Source organism: Myotis myotis, unplaced genomic scaffold, assembly GCF_014108235.1.
Source record: "Myotis myotis isolate mMyoMyo1 unplaced genomic scaffold, mMyoMyo1.p scaffold_m19_p_18, whole genome shotgun sequence".
NCBI classification, from domain to species: Eukaryota; Metazoa; Chordata; class Mammalia; order Chiroptera; family Vespertilionidae; genus Myotis; species Myotis myotis.
In genome coordinates this window covers 33,492,758-33,516,974 of record NW_023416322.1, presented here as the reverse complement: position 1 = coordinate 33,516,974, position 24,217 = coordinate 33,492,758, and the positions used below count along the sequence as shown (strand labels likewise).

The 24,217-nt window shown below is 38.1% G+C and overlaps 1 protein-coding gene and 1 non-coding gene across 4 annotated transcripts in view; both read left to right on the top strand.

Annotated features, from left to right (window-relative positions):
* MAN1A2 (mannosidase alpha class 1A member 2) overlaps positions 1–24,217 on the top strand; it is a 70,414-nt gene that overhangs the window by 19,530 nt on the left and 26,667 nt on the right. For all 3 annotated transcript variants that reach the window (XM_036344958.1, XM_036344959.1, XM_036344961.1), the window contains exons 4-8: positions 5,228–5,346; positions 11,305–11,385; positions 16,296–16,390; positions 19,484–19,607; positions 22,496–22,589. In XM_036344958.1, coding sequence (XP_036200851.1) covers positions 5,228–5,346; positions 11,305–11,385; positions 16,296–16,390; positions 19,484–19,607; positions 22,496–22,589 — 513 coding nt within the window. The remainder of the gene's footprint in view (positions 1–5,227; positions 5,347–11,304; positions 11,386–16,295; positions 16,391–19,483; positions 19,608–22,495; positions 22,590–24,217) is intronic.
* Positions 19,638–19,740, top strand: LOC118673870. Its single transcript, XR_004973523.1, has one exon. It is a non-coding gene; the product is annotated as a U6 spliceosomal RNA (small nuclear RNA).

Below are 24,217 nucleotides of genomic sequence, written 5' to 3'. Positions count from 1 at the left end.
CTTTCCCTCTCCCTCTTCCTCTTCCTCTCCATTGATTTCAGAAAGGGAGGGAGAGGGAGAGAGAGATCAAAACAATCAATAATGAGAGAGAATCATCGATTGGCTGCCTACTGCACTCCCCCCACTGGGGACTGAGGCTGCAACCCCAGCTTGCGCCCTTGACTAGAATCGAACCCAGGACCCTTCAGTCCACAGGCTGGCACTCTATCCACTGAGCCAAACTGGGTAGGGCCTCTGCTTGTTTTTTTTTTTAAAATCTTCTTTCTCAGAACATTTAATGTATTAACATTTATCAAATAGATACTGGTTCTAGGCAAGGTAGTAGGTAAGTCACACATTATTTCATATAATCATTGCAATAATTATGTAAGGAAAGATTGCTGAATTTAAATTCAGAAGATAAATGAGCTTTCATGTAACTTTAAAAATTTCATTCCTTAGAAGTCAGTACAGATCTTTTAAGTGAGCAAAAGGGATGTTTCTTAACTGAATGTAATTTTGTTAAATCCTAGTGGAGAAGTTTTGACTTAATGTTTTTTTTAAAAAATAATAGGATCTTTAAAAAATGAAAAGCAGTTTTAATTTTTGGTAATTTGGTCAGACTTCTTTAAATGTAAACTTGTAGATCACTGTTTGGTTAGGTTGGTAAGTGATGATGGGTCCTGGTAGGTTCAGATTATTGTTAGGAGAGTTCTTGCTAGCTGGCCATTAGGAGCACTTAAATTGGTTTACTGGACACACTGAGTTATTTGTGAGATCATAAAAGGTAAAGGAAGCTACAGTGTTGGAAAGGGAGGTTCTACAAAAGAAGCCCTTTCCTTCTGGATTAACTGGGTATAGAAGCAGGATTTTCCCAGTGGTCCTCCATTTCAGAGGGATCATTCTTACAATGAATACTAATTAAGTATACGTTCCAATAAAATGTTTTACCTTCTTCTACCAATCTAACATGAGGTCAGTAATGTGCTTTAGATTCTGAAATTTGGTTTGTTGAATAAGACTCTATTTTCCTTCAGAGCAGTAGTTATATACACATTAATAGTAAAACATCTATAGTATTTATATAGTTTATTCTGCTGTAGACTGAATTGTGTCTGTCACAGATTTACATGTTGAAGCTCTAACACCCAATATATATTTGGAGATAGAGCCTAATTGGGAGTTAAGCCTAATTAAGGTTAAGTGAGGTGGTAAGTGTGGAACCCTAATCTCAATAAGGTTAAATTACATAAGTGTGGGGCCTCTTACAAGAAGAGAAAAAAACACCAGATCGCACTCTTCCCATGTACACACACCAGGGAAAGACCATGTGAGGACATGGTGAGAAGGTGGATGTCTACAAGCCAGGAAGAAAGCCTTCACCAAAACCTAGAGCCTTAATCTTAGATTTCTAGTCTCCAGACCTATGAGAAAATAAATTTCTGTTGTTTAAGCCTCCTAGTCTATGATATTCTGTTGCGGCAGCCTGAACAGTCTAATAAACATACTGTATGCCACAGACTTATTTCAGAGATTGATGTGAATTGGACTAACAGCAACCTTATGAGACAGGGACTGTTATTATTGTTCCTATTTTAAAGATGAGAAAGCCAAAGCACATTTAGGGTCAACTAACTTTTCTTAGGTCACACAATTAGGAAATAATGGGGCCAGGATTTGAATCCAAACATTCTAGTGCTAAGATCCATGCTTATAACCACTATTCTATACTGCTTCAGGAATCCTTCAAGAAAGGAAAAGGTAGTATCAGCACACGGGGAACATCCAGTGTGAGAAGAATATGACAGTGAAATGGTAGACAAAGTGGAAAATGTAATCTGCAGAAGTTTTAGTAGTCAAAATTAGCTGCGTGTATCTTTTAATAATTTTGCCTGTCTGTGCCTTGGGGTTTTTATCCAATAGCACAAACCTAAAACTACCTATAAACTTTGAAATAAGAATGAAAACTGGTACTCTTAAGGATTTAAAATAAGAATGATAAATATTTTGGACAAAATACTAAAGAGATAAATAAGTGATTATGGAAGAGATCAGGATATATGGGTGATTAAATCGCTTAATAAAGCTTTTGTTATCTTAATAAAATCTGAGGAACAAGAAAAGTGAAAGTATGTCTGTAATAACCCAGAACATTCTAGTTAATATCAACATGGAGTTGGGAGAAGACTAAGGAATTTACCAGAGTGTGGTGGAGTACTTGTCTTGTTATCAAGATACTAGAGGCCTGATGCACGAAATTTGTGCACTTGGGGGTGGGGGTGGGGGACCCCTCAGTCTGGCCTGCGCCCTCTCACAGTCCGGGAACCCACGGGAAGCGGGCCTAAGCTGTCTGTCAGACATCCTTATTGTTGCTGTGGAGGCAGGAGAGGCTCCCACCACCACCGCTGTGCTCACCAGCTGTGAGCCCAGCTTCTGGCTGAGCAGCGCTCCCAAGGGAGCGCTCTGACCACAGGGGGCAGCTCCTGCATTGACCGTCTGCCCCCTGGTAGTCAGAGCACATCATAGCGACCGGTTGTTCTGCCGTTTGGTTGATTTGCATATTAGCCTTTTATTATATAGGATACTTGATAAGTTGAAGAAAGTATTAGGAATACATGAATAAGAAAATGTGATGTAAGTGAAGAAGGATAACCATTATAAGAACAAATTTGTATAGTTTTATTTATTTTACTAAATCAAAGCATTAATTTTTTTCAAACGCAAGCCTGTCACTTTTTTGTTGAGATTTTCAGATATACTTTAATTAATTTACTAAAAAATTTTTTTCTATTACGGTTGTATGGCTATAAACTTTCAGAAGAAACACTATTTACCCAGTAGAGAAAGGGTCAGAAGGAAAAAGTAAAAGAAAGACTAGTAAATTAAGTAATGTCAAATGCTGATTCCTAAAATATCACGAAATAACTTGTTAAGACAAAACTTTATCTTTCTTTAATGCTTACTTTGTAAAGTAGATCACTACCTCAGCAGAGCCTTAGTAGCCTGTCAGATGGGGAAGGAAAAAGTTGAGGTGTTTATTGAGATTTAAAATCTGGGTTTTTTTTAGATGGGCCTTTTAATTGGAGGAGGCTTGTTTATGATGATCAGATAAGAATCATGATATAATAATTTAGGATTGGTAAGCAGGAAATTTGGAGGCAAAGAGTTCAGAGCTTTGGCATGTAATCCATCTTGTGATACTTTCTGTTGAAGAGTTGATAGGTCTCTCAGGAAGTTCCTGGAGTGAACAATAAAATTAACTTCCATCATTCTGAGCAAGAGACTCCTGAAACAGTAAACTCTTGATGAAGACAGTATAATAATAAAGTCATGTTAATGCAGATAGTAAGCTGTGTGGATGTTTTCATTCTCAGAAGGTAGAAATAATAATTGCATTCCTGGGGTTGGGGAGGACCCATTTGCTCCCTTTTATTTTTTTTTCTGTGCTACTATGTTTGTTTGCTAATATTTTATTCAGGAATCTTGCAATTCATTAGTAAGATTGGCTTGATTCTTGTCATGTGTTTTTAGTATCTAGTTTTGGTATCAGCTAGCTTTTTAAAAAAATATATTTTTATTGATTTTGGAGAGGAAGGGAGAGGGGGAGAAAGAGAGATAGAAACATCAATGATGAAAGGGAATCATTGATTGGCTGCCTCCTGCATGTCCCCTACTGGGGATCAGGCCTGTAACCTGGACATGTGCTCTGACTGGGAATCCAACCATGAACTGGTCCATGGGTCGATGCTCAACCACTGAGGCATGCCAGCCAGGCTCAGCTAGCTTTTTTGAATTAGTTCCTAACTTGTGGAAACATTTCCTTTAAGATTAGGATTATCTCTTTCTTGTAGATGGGTAAATCTTATTATTTTGATTTTCTCTACTCACATTTGATTTATGGCTTCCTTTTTCAGTATGATCAACCTGCTTTTTGATTGTTAGGATTATTGCAATTTCTGTTCCATGATTATCTAGTCTTGTTGTACTTGTATTATTATTTTTAAATAGATATTTTGCCTTTTCTATGAATTTGTACCAGAGGAGCATGGTTGTCTTGAAACCGGACAACAAATAGGTCTGGACTGCCTGTCACTACTTAAGCCAATTAAACAGAGACAGGGTTGAATCGTATATGAGCATTTTTATTTTCTAATGTTTATTTTCTAATATTGCTGGCAGCATGGGAGACAAGCAGGTCATCCACAAAAATCTGCTCTGCCCCTCCACCCCCATAAGCCTGCTACTTATATTGGGAAGAAGGACAAAGATTATGTGTGGAATTAGGCAAAAGGAATAAGAATGGGTATGCAAATGGAATAAAAATGGGTAAAATAGTTACAGATTACAGGCAGTGGGGGGGAATGCCTCCAGGATTCCATTGTTTCCCAAGAAGGTTGCTAATCTTTTCATGATGATAGGTAGTTCTTGGATAAGGAGAATAGACCCCATTTCAAGGTTAACTCCCAGGTCTGGGGGCCTACAACTCCAGACAGGTCAGAATGTGCTTTCTTTAATTATGGTTAACAGAGCATGATTAATATTTCTTAGAACTATAGCAAGTCCCCACTATTTGATTTCTCTCTCCCATCCCTAACAGTCTTATGACTTAGCTTGCTATCTTGAATCAACCTCCCCATTTCTTTAATTAATCCTTTTTTATTTAACCTAATTTAATGAAATATATAGCTCTCATATTATGACCAAGAAGAAAAGTAAGGATAATTATAATTTTGGTTTTTAAAAAATCTTATTAGTTGTCAATGTACCATCTTTAGGAAGATATATTAAACAATGTATATTATCTATTCTTACAGAAAAGTGAACCACGTTGGTTATTCTTTTGGGTCCTAATATTCCTACTTTTATTGTCTTTTTATATCTGTAATAATAAAAGGGTAGTGTGCTAATTAGACCAGACATCTTCCAGACATCATTCCGGATGTCCTTCCTGATGAAGCCAGGGCTGGAGGGAAGCCAGCCCAGGTCCCCGGTACCTGCGGGCGGCCCATGGGAAGCCAGCCTGGGTCCTGGGTTGCCTGTGGGCGGCCAGAAGGAAGCAGCCCGGGTCCCAGGTGCCTGCTGGCGGCCGGAGAAGGAAAGCCTGGGTCCCGGGTGCTGGAGGGAAGCCGGGGGAAGGAAGGCCTATTCTTGCATGAATTTTCGTGCATTGGCCTTTAGTATAAAATATTACAATAGGCCTTATGGGAAGGCCATCTTTTTAATGACAATTTTTCCTCTTCAAATATAGGAAGTTCACAAATGGGTGCTACCATAGTAGATGCTTTGGATACCCTTTATATCATGGGACTCCATGATGAATTCCGAGATGGTCAAAAATGGATTGAAGACAGTCTTGATTTTAGTGTGGTGAGTATACAGTTGATAATTTCTTCGATTGACTGAAAAGACACAGTGTCAAACCCTAATAGTTTTGAGCACTTTACTAGTAGTTTAAGGAAATTCCAAGTCCCCTTTTTTTCTTTTGGGATTATCAGTTGTTATTTAATTTTTGCATAAAATACACATTCTCACTATCTTCCTTGTACTTTTCTTGCCCTTATCATTTGAAGCACTGTGTTAAGGCAATAAATAGGGGGAAAACATATTGAGCTAGAACTATGAGGAAAGGATAAGCTGTAAATAATAACTGTTTTATTATTTTTTAAAAGATTGAACTATTTGGGCTCTAGCCAGTGTGGCTCAGCTGGTTGGGCTTTGTCTCATGCACCAAAGGGTTGTCAGTTTGGTTCCCAGTCAGGGCAGATGCCTGGTAGGGGTGGCTCAGTTGTTAAATGGTACTGCTTAGGTTTGAAGCCTAGCACAGCTACTTTCTAGCTGTGTGTCTTGGGAAAATTTCTTATTCTTTCTGAACCATCATAAAATACTATCCCATTGCAATATTGTGAGGATTATTTGATATAATCTGGTACATATAACGTGCTCAGTAAATGTTAGCATTTTTTCCATTACCATTCTTCATCTCAAAGAAGTGTGGACTTTTTTGTTGTCTTCATTATCATCTTTCATGTATTTGTGCCTGCTGTTTCTCTGACTGTAGTCAGAAGTCATTCTTTCTCTGTGTTTTTCTCCTTGGCAGACCCTGCATTATTCCAGTTGTGATTTAAATCCAAAAAAAAATTTTTTTTGCTGATGCCTTTCCTGATACTAACCTAGAAAAGCTGATTACTTTCTTTTATATTATTGTAACATTTCGGACGTATTTTATTTAGAACAATTTTTGTTATCAGGTAGGGTTAGGTTTGGCTATGATGGCAGAAAACCTAATATAAAATAGCTTCAACATGATAAATGTTCATTTTATTCAAATTAAGTACAGAGATGAGCTCTTCAGGGCAGATTTGGGTAGCTCCTTGAGCATCAAAATCCTGGGGCTCTGTCTTGTTGCTCTGTCAACTTCAGTATATAGCTTCAAACTCATGGTATAATGTGGCTCCTCAAGATAAGGTAGATAAACCTTCCAGTTACAGAAAAGAGGAAGGGATAGAGAAAGATATGCAACTGTTCTTCAAGAACACTTCTGGGGAGTTGATTACCCTATTTTTGCTTGAATATCATTGAGTAGCTCTTACTCATATGACCCAACCCTAGTAAAGAGAGGCTGAGAAATAATAGTCTTTTTTTCCCCCTCTCTTTTGGCTATGTAGCCCTTATAGATTGTACTTCCTGTTTAAGGAAGCACTTCTCCAGGGTCATGAAGATATATCACTATGTTTAATTCTAAATATTTAATGTTTGCTTTTGCATTTAGGTCTTTAAATTCATATGGAATTGATTTTTTTATGCAGGGTGAGATAAGCTACCATCAGCTGATCCTTGTACCATTTACTTCCCCACTGTTTATACATGCCACTTAGTTATATTGGTCTTTTGTTTTCTATTGGCTTTTTTCTTTATCCCATTATTAAACTGTCTTAATTACAATATTTTTGAAAGACACTTGATATCTATATGTGAATCTTAATATCTGATCTTCTTCTAGGAAATTACCTTAATTCTCAGCTGTCTGTTCTTTTCAGCTCTGGAATACTGTTGAAATTTTGGTGATGATTGCATTCAATTTATAGATTAATTTGGGGAGAATTGACATTGGTGCAATCTCAGATACTCCTGTTCATTAATGTGACAGCTTTATTATGCCAAATAATTACCTAGCATATCGTTTTTATCATTTGGCTCTATCAGGAACCAGACTATGCTATTTATTTTAGTTAGAGAATTTACTGCTTAGTATTATTAACCAAATTATGGGGAACTGAAAAGGCAAAAAGAGGACATTGTGGCATCACAAGAAATATTACCTACAGTAAACAGCTGCTACCCCTGGGACTTGGAGAACAATGTGAAGAGATTAGGATAATTAAAATTTAGTATTTAAGGACTCATGTTTCTGGGACCTTAGGAGCGCTTAGGAGGACTTTCTTAGAGCTAGGTTTCAGACTTCTGAGGAGGGGGTACCTAGCTAGTGTTTGGTATTGCTAAGGGCTGTAATGAAGCTGATTTGGAGATTGTGTATGTATGGCAGGGGAACGTAACCTGGAACTAATGGCCACTGCCTGGGTGACGACACTGTCAGAAACTAGAGATGGAATAAGTCCCTTCTCCTTCCTCTAGCCTTGTGTCATCTTAGTAAACCTCTTACTGGCATAGCCTATAAGGCAGCCAGCTGGCAAATGAGGAGAGGAGGAAGTCCAGGGGAAAGGCTCAGGTGCGCTTCTGAGAGGGAGAGCGAGCTGGATGCTCTGTCCTAAGGGTCTTAAAGGTAGAGATTTTAGAGGAGGTCCCAGGGGAATATCAGTAAAATATTCATCAGCTTTCCAGGTGTGTGCTTTCAAGGGTCAGGGTCTCCACTAATTGATTGGTTGGTGCCAGGGGCAGGGAATCATTCAACGCAGCCAGTCCTGAGATCAGCTGTGGCATCGTTTGTCTGGTTTTGCTGCTTTTCTGGGCCTGGAGCTGAAACACAACGGAGGCCTAGATATAACCTCTAGGGACAAAAGGTTAGGGGATCCAAACTACATGACCAGTGATATGCTAGGGGAGGAAAGGTCACCCTGGGGACAAGGTCCCAGGCTACACTTGTCCTTTGCTAGGCACCTGGGGATTTCTACCTTGGAGACCTGTACATAGCCCATCATCCTTGCTCTGCTCATCTGTATAACTGCCTACCACACTTCCTCTGTAAAAGACACTGTTCTAGATTTCATGAAAAAATTAATGAACAAAACATAGTCTTATCTCTTTCTTGAGTTTATATTCTAGTTTTGGGAGAAAACAGTTGTTAACCTAAAAATAGAAAGCTAAAGTGAGAGGCAACAAGTGTTTACTTGAGATAAGAAAGAATTCAGGCAGAAACCCAAGTTATGTTCCAATTAGGAGGGAAGGCAAGGGATTTTATGAGAAAGGAAAGGAAAATAATTATATGATTGGAAGGAAGGAATTTACAAGTACTAGTATGTTGGTGCTAAAAAGCTGAGTTATTTTCTAGCTATATACACACAGTAGTGTTAATTCTAAAAAATGTCCTTAATTTTCAATCCTTGAAGTCAGGATTTCTGCTTTTCTGTTAGCTTTACAAATAGCTGTTTGGAATATAATGTTGGTTTCACCCAGTTTAGTGGTTATTTTTGTCCAGTTAAAATATTCCAAAGGTTTGAGGGCTAAGACATGCCAGGTAGTTCCTCTAGGATGGCAACTCTGACTCCATTTTGAAATGACTCCATTTATAACATCTTTCACACAATAACAAAAATATTCCAAGTTATACATAGTATATCCATTGGTGATAAGTGCTGTGGAAAGCAATAAAGAGTAAGTAGGATTAGAGTAAGTAGAGCTATTTTACATGGGTGGTTATTGAAGGACTGTTACGGTGACATTTCTGAGAGGAGACCCAACAGAAACCGTGTGAACATAAGTAAGGCTCTCTCCTAATAGATATTATAGCTGAGTATAGAATTAGAGGTTGATGATTATTTCCTTTTCATTTTCTAAAGATACAGTTCCATTGTCTTTCAGTTTCTGTTATGTTGTTAAAAAGTATCTAATTTTTCAAAGATAATGTCTTTTTACCCCTTGTTTTAATATTTTACTTTTTGCTTTGTTGTAGTGTAATTCCCATTACCATGTGTCTTTTATTCTTTAAAGGACTCATAGTGTTTTATCAGCCTGAGGATTTATGTTTTCATCAATTTTGGAAGATACTCAGTCATCACTCCTTTGAATAATGCCTATTTCCCATTCTCTCCCTATTCTCTAGAACAGGGGTCCTCAAACTACGGCCCGCGGGCCACATGCAAATACAAATATTGTATTTGTTCTCATTTTGTTTTTTTACTTCAAAATAAGATATGTGCAGTGTGCATAGGAATTTGTTCATAGTTTTTTTTTAAACTATAGTCCAGCCCTCCAACGGTCTGAGGGACAGTGAACTGGCCCCCCGTTTAAAAAGTTTGAGGACCCCTGCTCTAAAACTTCTCTTCTGTCTCTCTTGTGAGGGAAGGTATAAATTTTACAAGTAACTAATTATATAGTAATCAGATGGTAACATGGTAAAGATATTAGTGGTGAGGGATTATTTCACTATATTGTGTTGTCAGAAAGACCTTCAGGTAAAGTACAGTGCAAAGATTGACACAGGAGTTTGGCAATTCTGGAACAGTAAGTACACCCATTTGGTAATAAAAGTGAGTACAAGGAATATTGGAAGGAGATGATGTCAGAGAAATGGGGATCTGATTATGTTGGATTTTATTAGTCATTGTACTCTGAATGTAGCCAGAAGTCATTGTAAGAATTTGCCACGGAATAGTAGCCTAAACTGACTTAGGATTTAAAAGGTTCACTCAGCTATAGAATGCTGTATAGAGTGTAAGCCGAAGGGTAAGGGTGAAATCAGGGAAACTGGCTAGAAGATTACTAAGGTGATAGAGGCCTGCCCTCCCTCTTTCCCTTCCTCTATATATTTGTGAATTTCTATTGCAGTGTGCTATATATTGGGAATATATGATATGGAGTAATACAAAGCACTTTTGAGGATGGGTATGATGATAGTTATGTTATTAAAAATAACATTGTATTGTGAAAATTCTATATTGGAGAAACATACTTGTGGTATCAAATGCTGTATGTATTCTGTCTATTAATATTTGGAGGACTTTAAGGTAATAAGTATTTCCTTTTAATTTTTATTAAAACATAAATGTTATCTTTATATTGGTCAATTGTGTATATTCTGTGAATTCTTTGGTCATGCTTCTGCCACTTTTCTTTCCATATGTTAGAATTTTTCTCAGCAGTACCTATATTCATAGCAAACATAGACTCAATGCAGTAAGGTTATTAATATTTGCTATATTTGTACAAAATTTCCTCCTTATTAATTTTGTTCATATTTTTTTTTCTCAGTAATTTGCATCTTGGGGAAATTCAAGTCTTTCTGTTATCATTTATTATCAATACTATTGATTTAATGCTTACAAAGTACCTTCTTTTTCAAGGATGTCTACATATAGTCACATTTTCTTCTACTTTTTTTGTTGTGATATTTTTGTATGTTTGTGAAATGGTTATCCACATTGATTTCTTACCTAAGAGCCATTTTCTCAATATTATTAATTGAATAGTCCATCATCCTACCATTTTTTTGTGTGTGTGCCTCTTTTAACATTTATTAAGTTATATACTAGGAAAAATATTTAAAATTCATGAGGAGAGATAGAAGTGAAAATGAGTATTATTCTATAGTGATTAGAACAAGGAAAAGGACCAGTGGAGAGTGCTAATTCCAGAAGTAGCTAATTACAGGAAGTAGAAGCTTTCAAGGAGAGAATAGTCAACAGTATCAAATACTTAGATAATTTCACAATGATATGTAAGATACATGAAAATGGCCCATTGTTCTAGGCCAGTGGTTGGCAAGCTCATTAGTCAACAGAGTCAAATATCAACAATACAACGATTGAAATTTCTTTTGCGAGCCAAATTTTTTAAACTTAAACTATATAGGTAGGTACATTGTTTTTAACTTAATTAGGGTACTCCTAAGGCTTAGGAAGAGCCACACTCAAGGGGCCAAAGAGCCTCATGTGGCTCGCGAGCCGTGGTTTGCGACCACGGTTCTAGGCAATTAGGAAGTAGCACGGGCAGTAGTGGAGGAGTTGCAATAACATTACCAAATGGGAGGGGAGAGATGAAGATGTAGAAAGTGGAAAAGCATTCTCCACAGGATGTTTGCAAGAAACTTACAAAGTATTGAAAACTATAAAGTTTTACGTATATGTGAATATTTTCAATATATTTTCACAGAATTCAGAGGTGTCTGTGTTTGAAGTCAACATTCGATTTATTGGAGGCCTACTCGCAGCATATTACCTTTCAGGAGAGGAGGTGAGCAAAATCAAGTAATACGTTTGGTTTGGGGAAGGGCCTGTGAATGGAACTTAATAAAATGAAAGATTTCAGCAGCATAACATTTTCTTAATTGTCAAATATTAAACTAAGGTTTGCTGAAAGAACTGGAGGGTACAAGTAGGTTCCTTGGGAACAGTGAGTTTTTCATTTTGAGAACATAAATTCATCACAGATTTTAACTTTACATACACCACGTCTCCTTTGCAGGAGCGATCCTTCTTCAGGTGGTTGCTGCTACAATTAATTACATGGTCGAAACAAAGGGAGGGGTGAATGAATAAGATCATAATGAAGGATGAATCATAAAGATTGAATATAGATCCTCCCAAGACCAAAAATTAATTATTAAAACTGTCTGGAAATTGACTACAGTTTTTTGCTCTAAACTTAAAAAACAAAATACAACAACTCTGAGTTCTCCTTCTGGAAGTCTTGGTGTAATACACACAGACACAGTGGAGTCTTACGGTGATGGAGAAGTGGATGTGGGAAATTCCACTACTCAGATGGGAGAAAGAATGGAATTGGATAGTGGGAGAGAGAGAAACTAAGGGAAGGAAGCTGTAAGTAATTTCTATTTCGTTTTCTGAGAAACTACTTCACCCATATATTCCATTAGTTTGTGAGAACTCTTTGTAAATTTAAGAAAATTCATCTTTTGTTATGTGTGTTGAAAACATGGATTTCTGTGCTGTCTTTAGTTTTTTGTGATAAACTTATAAAATCATAATTTTTAGGATTTTTTGAACCTTTATGGCTTCAAGATGTTATTAGAAAGCCTTCCCCATGCTTGTGTTATTACAAAACAAAAATTCCCATTTTCCTTCTGGATTTTTATGATTTCATATGCTTGTATTTAAATATTTCATCTGTGTTGCATGCTTGTATAAAGAGTGAGCTATTCCTGTTCTACAATTCTTTTAGAAGCAATATGTTTGAAGATGTCGGTGTTTAATAGAAATGTTAGATAAATAATATTGATTTAATTTGTAATTTTACTGTCAGACTTTATTATGTAACTTCGTTATACCTCCAACTTATCTTTCTATAGCCACTTCTTCAGTTCACATTTATTCTTTTTTTTTAAATCCTTACCTGAGGATATTTTTAGAGAGAGGGAGGGAGGGAGGGAGAGAGACATCTTTTTATTTCCCTATTGGCTGAGTCTTGCTGTAAGAAAACACTTTCCTGATCTTGCCAGGCTGTTGCCTTGTTGAGTACATCTTCTTCACATGGACTGATCTGGGACTTGACTCCCTTTGCTAGGTTGGCCTTACTTTCCTCATGTTGGTTCCAACTGCTCTGGGACATTCCTGCCCACTCCAGTCATATCTCTGGGCTCAGACTCTTGACTTCAGGAGCTTCTGGGGTGACATTAAACAATAAAGGGAGGAAGAAAATGAACTATTTTGGTGCCTTCAATTTCAGATTTTTTTTTTCAATTCTCTTGAAAAAGGAGCACATTTTTCTTTTTACCTTTATGCTTATCTGATTATGTAGAAGTATTAAATAATTTGTGTAATTGGCATACTTGATTAATTTTCCTACCAAAAGGCATATGATTCAAAATTAATTATGAACAGCACATGAAAGAGAAATATCAGACTTGGCTGTTCACACTGGGCTCCCCACCTGAAAGTCGAAGCAGAATGTTGAAATTTTGGTTGCTGTTATTGGAGAACACTAACATGGTGAAAGGCATATGATGTTACCATTATTTCTATTTTTGCTATTTTGTGGAGGAAAGTACATATGATTTGAAGTTAGAGATTGAATTCCTACTCTGCCTCTCTTTCGTAATGATATTTGGCAAGGCATTTACCTTCTGTAATTGAAGTTTCTTAATCTATGACAATGTGAGAGTTCCCTTTAGAGTTGTGAGGTTAAGTTACATGACAATGCCTAGCATAGTACCTGACTCAGTAGATATTAATTTGCTTTTCTTCTCCTTCGACTTTTTCCTGTGTGGTAAGCATTCTGTGTTACTAATGGGTGGGAAATCCTTTTATTTATTTTAAAATGGATATATATTAATTTTTTAGGATATAGTCTACTCAAAGTAAAGAGAACATGTTTTACTTTTGTGACTTTCTCATACAATAGAATATTACTGACCATTGTACTTTTCTCCTTGATCATTTTACATAGAAAGCTCTAATCCATATGTTTTAGGAAACCAACAATGAGTCCCTGAGGTCGGCTAAAAAGAAATAAAACATAGAAAAATAATTCGGATATGACAGTATTCTAATACCAGATAGACAACAGATCCCTATGTCTCATATAAGCCAGAAAATTACCTGTAACTTATAAGATGGCAAAATGCCTCTTTTATAGAACATTTTACATGCATTCTGTGTTTTGGTATAAGAACCAAATGAGGGTTATATGTCAAACTGATAAAGCGTTCCTCTCCTGTTGATTTATTAATCTCATCAATATGAAACTTTATCATTTTATTTTCTTAGAACAAGGCTATTTATATTAAATATTCACAAGTTTAAAAATCTTGATGATTTATTATGTTTACTTCTATCCTCAAATATATGGCGTACCTTTTACAGGATTGTCTCTTCTCATTTTTTATTGGTTATCAAAGTGGCATCCCTTCCTGAATAAGATAATAACATAATTTATGTGGATAACTGCACCTGAAATCTGTCAGAATGGGTAGAGAAGTGGTTATGTGGAGTTTAATACATATTTCACAGATAATAAAAACAAAATAAAAGAAACACCGCCACCAAAACCTTTCCTTACCAAAACACAAACAGTACTGTATTGTCTGTGGGTAAGGTCAATAGAATATCCTTTTATTAAACTAAAGTCCTTTAAGAAAAGTTCTGAGTTAAAGAAAAAAGAGATGTAGAGTATTATTTTTTCCTGTTTTAAATATTAGTCATTATTGTCCTACTGCACTGATTCTCATTTTATTCTTTGAAAACCTAATTTTGCTCCAAAAATTGTTGCTATTTTCATTGAAAATTCCACACCTTCACTTTCTACCGATGCTGGTACTTGAACAAACATTCCACTATGCTTTGCTGACCCAGATAACATTTTAAAATATACTCTCCAACGTTTTCCTCTTAACTGTAAGAGTTCATCTACACTTTTGTACTCATTCTACATCTTTAAAGTCACAGAGCTAATACCAATTCATAGTTGATGGTTATGATTATGATTACTGGTTTGACAGATCAGAAGGGTTTTGAGTCACCTGCCACAGGAGCTAGAAATTTAGGGGTGAAATCCAGGAAAGAGTGAGCAAGAGAAGAGAAGCCCCCAGTTCTGTATACATGACACTATATTTAGACCACATTGTTTTATTTCCCTGTATTTTTATAGAGCTATGCCATAATTTTCTGCCTAAAGTAAACACTTATCCTTCCAAGTCCGCCTGGTGAAGAACTTCAAGGCCCAGATTACTTATTTTAAGCATCTCTGTTGACGTCAATATACATACAATTAAATGCACCCACTTTAAATGTAAAGAAGCTGTTGGAGGGAATACACATGATACAGTTTTTGAAAAATAATTTTGCAATGTCAAGTAAACATTTAAAACTTAAAATTCTCTCCCTAGCCGATTTGGCTCAGTGGATGGAGCAATTGTCCTGCCAGACTGAAGGGTCCTGGGTTCTATTCTGGGTCAAGGGCACATACCTTGGTTGCAGGCTCCTCCCCAGCCTGAGCCCTGGTTGGGGCTTGTGCAAGAGATGTGTTTCTCTCACATCAATATTTCTGTCCTTCTCTCTACAGATCAATGGGAAAATATCCTTGGGTGAGGATTAAAACAAAAATTTTAAATTCTCTTTGAGCCAGTTATCTACTTAGAAATATATTTTCTAAAAGTAACAATGTGGATACATAAGGTATACTCAGAAGGATACTTCATTGTAGTAGTGTGTTTGTAGTAACCAATACTTGAAAAGCCCATGAAGTGGGGATGGTTGAATAAATTAATACATCTCTTACTATAGAATGCTGTACAACTATAAATGTAAGTTTGATATATTTTAACTAGGAAAAATGTGTTTGCTGTGTGTGTGTGTGTGTGTGTGTTTCATACATCCAGTCAATTAGAGTGCTGTAAATAACCCATCAATTTGAAATCAATTTGAAAGGATAGACTTGAGGCATATATAGAAGAACGTGCCACTTTTCCTAATGAGGCATTATGATCCAATCTCAGTTTGGAGCCTGTAAGTCAATAGTTCCATAGTAGTGTACACAGACCTATCTATTTTGATATGCTAAGGATATTTGAAGTCTTACCATGTATATTTTTGTAATAGTACATGATTTTAAACGTTTAGAAACACTGATATTTAGGTAATTGATTGTTTCAGGTATCAAAAATAGCAGCAATTGGGACCAAGGGGTGAATCATTTATAAATATCAAATGAAACTTGGAGTGTGAACTCAAATATTTTCTTTTACTTTAATAAATTGATTAAACTTCGATGGAAAATGTTGAGGCATAAATGTACTTAAAGTATTTCAAGGGTATTTATCCAAATAGGGTTGTGTCTTTTTCTTTTGTTTTGATGCTTGTATACCATGGATGAACATCTCATAGCCTAATGTTTTTTCTTAGATCTTTGCCAGCTGAAAATACAGATACTATCAAAACCATATCCTCATCTTTCAAGTAATTGTAATTTCAGCCCATTGCACATTGGGTGCTTTCCTCAGTATCCAATGTACATTTTCCCTGGTTGCGATATATGCTACATAGTACCTCAGAGATGTCATTTTCACCCTGTACTTGCATGTATCCAGTACATTTCAGTATGCATTGTATGAGAGACCAGCATATGGTGATGGCTGCAATTCATGAATTGATTACTATAATTTATGAATATTCATGTTTTTATCTCAGATATTCAAGATTAAAGCAGTCCAATTGGCTGAGAAGCTCCTTCCTGCCTTTAACACACCGACTGGGATTCCCTGGGCAATGGTGAATCTGAAAAGGTAAGTTCTATTTGTATGTAGGTATTCTTGTTGTAGAATTCTATTTTAATTTATCTATTGGGGTTTTTATTTAATTTATGCATTTGCTGTTTCTTTGATGGGAATTATCTTCTACCAGATCTAGTCATCATTTGCTCCTTCTCACATCATTCAGTTCTCAGTCAGATTGTGTCTTTTCAGAAGCACTTTCTCTGAACATTATACATAAAGAGCCTGCCTGCTAACTCACCTTCACTAGTACCCACTATTCTGTTTTTCTATTTAATTTTCTTCATAACAAATACCACTATTTAAAATGGTCTTATTGCCTAGCCAGTTTGGCTCAGTAGATAGAGCATTGGCCTGCGGACCAGAGGGTCCTGGGTTCGATTCCAGTCAAGGGCACATACCTTGTTTGCAGGCTCCTCCCTGGCTTGGGCCCTGATGGGGCACTTGCAGGAGGCAACCAATTGATGTGTTTCTCTCATGTCGATGTTTCTCTCTGTCCCTCTCCCTTTCACTCTCCCTAAAAATCAATGGAAAAATATCCTCAGGTGAGGATTAACAACAATAACAACAACAACCCCCCCTAAATAAATAAATAAATAAATAAATAAATAAATAAATAAATGGTCTTATTTTTATGGGAGCAGGAATGTTATATGTCAGATTCACTATTACATCCTGGAGAATAGTAGGCACTTACTATTTAGAAATGAATGACTGTCCTATGTAGTTACTAATATTTATCATTATTTCTTCCTTGATTCTCACTTCTAGCACACAAAAACCCGTTACTGGTACCATATTATTTTCAAAGATAGTGTAAAAACTGCACCAGCTAATTAAAGAACGTTAAATAAGATAGTGATCATGTATTGGTAACTTTTTTTTTTTCAAGAGAGAGAGGAAAATGAATAGAGAGATAGAACATCCATGAGAGAGAAATATCATTGATTGGCTGCCTTCTGCATGCCCCCTACTGGGGATCAGGCCCACAACCTGGGCATGTGCCCTGACCAGAAATTAAACCGGTGACCTCTTGGGCTTGAGAACTATTTTAATGTTTCCCCACACAGATGAATAAAATATAGCATATTGAATTGTCACTATACAAGTGGGTATAACATGAGAGAAAGACTTACATTTTTACTTTGTCCCCAAAGTAGAAAAGGCCCTGGAGAATGGTTTAGAGATCTAGTAAGAATATAACTCTGCTACTTGAATAATTAATCTAGACTTCCAGTTCCAACCATGGAATAACTTATATCAGACTAACCCTACCACCAAAAACAATCATAAACGCTTAACCAAATGGTTTGGGGGCATTATAGAGCAACTAACTCCGGTGGGATTTCCTAAGATCATCTCCGTATAAACATTGGCTTTTCCCCCCGAGGGCATTTTCCAAGTCACAGTACAGAGCAAGAGGTCAAGCCTAACATGGGGCAGAGGAGGCCTGATGATCAGGTGCTGGAGCTGCCAAAATGAATGAGACTTGGGGCACAAAGTCTCAAGACAGGAAGGAATTGCAGAGGAAAAGCTCAAAAATTTATGTACAGATTGTCCTCAAGTTGTTGGCTGATTCTGTGATTGCACATGCATGAGGCAAGACTCAAGGAAATCCAGCAAGAAAACAGCGTCTGGAGGCTAGTGGGCAAAGGAGAAAATTTAAGTGACATGGTACTGGGAAGACAGAGGTTAGTGTTTGAGGGTGCAAGGTGGAGATCTTTTGATAAACACCCCAGGCTTTCAGCTGAGTCTCAGAGGGCCACTCCTTAGGAGTAGAGGTAAAACCGAAATAGACTACCCTTAACAAAGCCTAAAACCGAGGTAATTTGCCTCTACTCAACCTGTGTTTCACAAGAAACTTAACCTTCTTAGAAGACAATGCCTAATGCCTTGACATTTTTTCATTTACATTGTCTGGCTTCCAATAAAAGTTATAAGGCAGGCTAAAAAAAAGACAAGAAGATATCCTAGCAGTACTTCTGCACAAAAGAAATCTACACAAGATTATTCACTGTAAAAGTTTTCATAATAGCAAAATATTAGAAATATTATTTCTAATATTAGAAATATGCTGACAGACCACCAATAGGGTATGGATTAAATTATATCTGTTTGCATAGTATAGTAGCTTTCACACTGGCACTGTTAACATTTGGGACTGGACAGTTCTTTATTGTGTGATACTGTCCTGGCCATTATAGATGTTGCATCTTTGGCCCCAGCACAATAAATGCAAGTTTCACCTTCAGGGTTTGAGACAACTCAGAATGAATGCTCTCACACATGTTCATAGGCCTCTGGGGTGGGGCATTCCAGTTGCAAGTCATTACTATCATGGAATTTTGTGCATCTTTAAAAAGAAAGTTGTTAATGAACTAAGATGTAAAAACCACTGAGGTACATCTTAAGAGTTAAAATACAAGGTACAGAGCAGTAAATATACTTTGCTATGTTTTGTTTAAAAAAGGAAGGAAATAAGAATGTATATTTGGATTGCTTATATATGCATTAAAAATTCTGTACCATGCCAAAACCGGTTTGGCTCAGTGGATAGAGCGTCGGCCTGCGGACTGAAGGGTCCCAGGTTCGATTCCGGTCAAGGGCGTGTACCTGGGTTGCGGGCACATCCCCGGTGGGAGATGTGCGGGAGGCAGCTGATCGATGTTTCTCTCTCATCGATGTTTCTAACTCTCTCTCTCCCTTCCTCTCTGTAAAAAATCAATAAAATATATTTAAAAAAAAAAAAAAAAAATTCTGTACCATCATATAAGTTAATGAAAGTGATATCTATGGGACTTGGTGGTGTGAAGAGAGATGAGATTTCTGGGATGAAATATGTTTACTATATGCTTTTCTATGTTTTAATTTTTAAAATGTGGATGTAGTACCTATTCAAAAAATTTTTTAATAATAAAGTAAAATTTTAGTTATAAATAAGCTATTGTGTTAGATATAATATTTTAAATTTTATTTTTTCAATTATAGTTTACATTCAATATTATAGATATAATAATTTCTGAGATATTTAAAATGTATGTATTCATTTAAAAAATATTTTGGTCTTTTTCCAATTCTTCACCTTTTCTCTTTGCTTTCATTTAGTGGAGTCGGGCGGAACTGGGGCTGGGCATCTGCAGGTAGCAGCATTCTTGCTGAATTTGGAACACTGCATATGGAGTTTGTCCACCTTAGCTACTTGACAGGGGATCCGGTTTACTACAAAAAGGTTAGCTCTCTTTCTTTTGTTATAAAAGAGTTGCTTTGACAGCACATATTCTAACATTGGAATGACACAGAGAAGATTAGCATGGCCCCTGCACAAGGATGACACGCAAATTCGTGAAGAGTTCCATATTTTTTTTTAAAAATGTCCTTCAACATTCACAAAAAGATTTGACAACATTCACAAAAACATTCTCTAAGATTTGATGCTTAGAGAATGATTGCCTTTCTAGAAATATGTTTATTAGAGTTCTGGCCTTTTTCTTTTTAAATTACCTAAAGAGATGTCCTTTCTTTTTAGAACATATTTAAAATATTTACTGTTATTTGAGAAGTTTTAATGACTTGTAGGCTTTTTAAAAATCTCATTGTCATCTCTTCAGCATTGTGCTGAAATTCCTAGCTAGCATGGTTAGGCAAGAAAAACAAAACGAACAAAAAGTTCATGAATGGAATTGACTTGAAAAGGAAGGAAAAAAAACAGTAATTAATCACAAATTACATGATTATCTACCTAAAATATTAAGACAGTCTACATTTAAATTATTAGAAATAAGAGCTTAATATATTTTTGAATATAGATATTAAAAATACGTAACATTTCTCGGCATCAGCTACAAGAGGTAAGAAAGTGTCATTTTACAAAAACATACATTGCTAGAGGCCTGGTGCACGAATTCGTGCATGGGTGACACCCCTCAGCCTGGTCAGCGATTGGAGCCTATCGGGGCCGGCTGGTAGGGGGAGGGACTGTGGGAGGTTGGCCGGCCGCAGGAGGTTGGCTGTGGGAGTTCACTGACCACCAGGGGGCAGCTCCTGTGTTGAGCGTCAGCCCCCTGGTGGTCAGTACATCATCATAGCTACCAGTCGACTGGTTGTAACGGTCACTTAGGCTTTTATATATATACTAGAGGCCCGGTGCACAAATTTTTGTGCACTCGGGGGGAAGGGAGAGTCCCTCAGCCCGGCCTGTGCCCTCTCGCAGTCTGGGACCCCTCGGGAGATAATGACCTGCTGGCTTAGGCCTGCTCCCCGGTGGCAGAGGGCAGGCCCAATCCCTAGGTGCAGCCCCTGGTCGGGCTCAGAGCAGGGCCGATTGGGGAGTTGGGGCACCGCCCCTGTCATGCACAGAGCAGGGCGGATTGGGAGGTTGCAATGCCACTCTCAGTCACACTCAGGGTAGGGCCGATTGGGGGGTTGGGGCACCGCCCCCTGTCACAATCAAGGCAGGGTCAATGGGGAGGTTGCGGCGCCACCCCCTGTCACGCACAGAGCAGGGCCCATCAGGGGGGTTGGGGCTCCGTACCGTGTCATGCACAGAGCAGGGCCGATCAGGGGGTTGGGGAGCTCCCCCCGTCACGCACAGAGCAGGGCCGATCAGGGGGTTGAGGAGCTCCCCCCTGTCACTCACAGAGTAGGGCCTATAGGGGAGTTGGGGCACCGTCCCCTGTCACACACAGAGCAGGGTGGATCAGGGGGTTGGTGCGCCGCCACTGTCACACCCAGGGCAGGGCCGATGGGGAGGTTATGGCTCTACCCCGTCACAGAGCAGGGCCCGTGGGGTGGGGGGGGGGGTTGGGGTGCCGCACCCTGTCACACACAGAGCCGCAGGGTGATCAGGGGGTTGGGGAGCTCCCCCTATCAGGCACAGAGCAGGTCCGATAGAGAGGTTGTGGCCCCACCCCCTGTCACACACAGAGCCGCAGGGTGATCAGGGGGTTTGGGCACTGCCCCCTCTCACGCTGATCCCAGTGCCGGGAGGCCTCGCGGCTCCGCTGATCCCAGTGCTGGGAGGCATATTACCCTTTTACTAAATAGAATAGAGACCTGGTGCATGGGTGGGGTCTGGCTGGTTTGCCCTGAAGGGTGTCCTGGATCAGGGTGGGGGTCCCCACTGGGGTGCCTGGCCAGCCTGGGTGAGGGGCTGATGGCTGTTTGCAGCTGGTCACACACCCTTCAGGGTGGGGGTCCCCACTGGGGTGCCTGGCCAGTCTGGGTGAGGGGCTGAGGGCTGTTTTCAGGCTGGGACTGAAGCTCCCAACTGCTCCTTTTTTTCTTTTTTATTCTGGGCCAGCTTTAGCTCTGGCTCCAGCTCTTAGGCCTCAGCTGCTGAAAGTAGGTATCTGGTTTGTTTAGGTTCTATAATCGAAACTCTGTATCAACTCCAGCTCTGAGATCCCAGCCAGCTGAAAGCTGGTTTCTGGGGTTTTGTTTAGCTTCTATATTTGTTACAATGTTTCTTAAACTGCAGGCTCAGAGGCCAGCAAGGCAGGCGGGGAACGTTGGTTTCCTCTGTCACTGAAGCAAGCAAGCCTCATGTTGGTTTCAAGCTGCCTGACTGCTGGCCGCCATCTTGGCTGGCAGTTAATTTGCATATCGCCCTGATTAGCCAATGGGAAGGGTAGCGGTCGTACGCCAATTACCATGTTTCTCTTTTATTAGATAGGATAGATGTGATAGGGACAAAAATGTAAGTTTTCTGCAGATAAATCTACCAAAAGATAAAGTTCAAAATTACTGAGTACTATTGAAGAGGACCTTAGTAGAGAGAGATAGGTCCTGCTCATGTATAGTTAAACAGTATCAGAAGAATTTTAGTTATCTCCAACTGTACCATCAATTCAATGCCATCAAAACTCCAGTGGCTTTTTGCTTTGTATTTTTATTGTTGCTTGATTTTATATAATGATCATATGTCATTAGAAAAATGAGGCACTTTAAAAATAGTAGCTTTACTTGACCACCACACACACACACACACACACACACACACACACACACACACACACAAAGGCAGGGGAGGTGGTGAAGGTTCTGAGTGAGAAAAAAACACAAAGCTTAGATAAGTATAAAGCCATGATGACATTTATTTTTGTTAATTGCATTCTTTAGGTCATGCACATTCGGAGGCTACTTCAGAAAATGGATCGTCCAAATGGTCTTTATCCAAATTATTTGAACCCAAGAACAGGTCGCTGGGGTCAGTGTAAGTATTTCTAGTACAGCTGATGCTTTGTTAAAAGATGATTTGTGTGGAAACCTTTGCTTGATGTAGTGGTAAGTACACTACATGTAGAACGAGAAGCCCCCAGTTAGTGTCTAAGCCTGAGATTTACTAGTGCTGTTATCTTTGGCAAGTTTCTAATCTCTTGTAGCTTCAGTTTTTCTACTTGTAAAATGGTTAAATATCCACTTTCTTGTTATATTTATTTCATCACAATAAAGAATTGCAATAAAAATAATCCTTTCATCCCCCCCAAATAAATTGAAATTGCTTCTTCAGAATACATTGACTTTCAGCAGTATTAATTTTGAGGATGTTATAGAATGCTATTCAATGGTTATTGGCAAGGAGTCTTTAAAATCCTAGGGGAGTTGCCCTTATATCTTTTAGCAGCTGCAGCCCTTACTAAATTGTCCAATTTGTTCCTTTTAATGTTTGATATATTTTATATCAGCTTCTGAAAAGTACATCAAATTCCATTATTATCTTTGAGCAGTATACATCTGTCATATCTATAAATAGTCTGCAAAACAGTGAATTGAACTGAAATTTAACAATTCAGCTTTGGCTAACTATATTGTAATTAGAATAATGATAATGTTTGTGACATGCACATAGCAATCACAGAGAATAATTACTGGTAATTACCTTCAGGAAAAGTTCTTGGCAACAGATTTATAAAAGAGTATGGTAAGAAACCTAGATTTAAAGCCACATCATTAGTATTTTTTCTGGTTTTAATTTATTTTTTATTCGTTTTCTAAGTACAATGCTTAGCCTATGCCATTTAATGGTTGATGTGAAGAAAATATAGGAAATTGGTCATTACTAATTTATTAAATTTTACACCAGTAAATAAAAAACTGGGAAGAACAAGAATGGGTAAAATATTTGAAGTTAGAAGACTAATTCTGGATTTCCCACTTAATAATTTAGATGTTATTTAACTTTTCTGTGCCTTTGTTTTTTCATCTGTTCTAATTGTACTTATTTAATAGGATGACCATTTGGATCATATTTTATGATAATATATTTGAAAATGCTTCATAAACTTTAAACATATGATATAAATATTAATTTTTAATCTAGAATTATCTATAAAACACTTCAGTAAATCATGACATGCTGACACAGATTATGTGAATCATTGATATTTAGTAGTGTTTTGTAATGTGTTATCAATTTCTGAGTATCAAAAGGAGCTCGGAGAGTCACGTTTCATTGAATTCGACATCTAGCAGGCATGTCTCAGTGGTTTAAGTAAGAAGTCAGACTACTGGGTGATAAATTCCATAGTTATCGTGGATCTCAGGCTTCTGCTGTGTGTTCATTTATTAAGCATATTAGAGGCCCAGTGTATGAAATTCATGCATGGGTAGGGTCCCTAGGCCTGGCGCTGCTTGTTCACTGTCCCTGCTCTCTGCCACTGCCGCTGGCTGCCTCCCTCTGAGGGGTGACTGGCGGGGCGATTGGGGGCCCCCCCCGCTGGCACCCACCTTGGCTGGTCTGGGGCCTGTGGGCTGGGGGCAGCTCCTGCGTCCTCCCCCTGGTGGTCAGTGCACATCATATCCACTGGTCGTTCCACCGGTCATTCTGCTGTTTGGTCAATT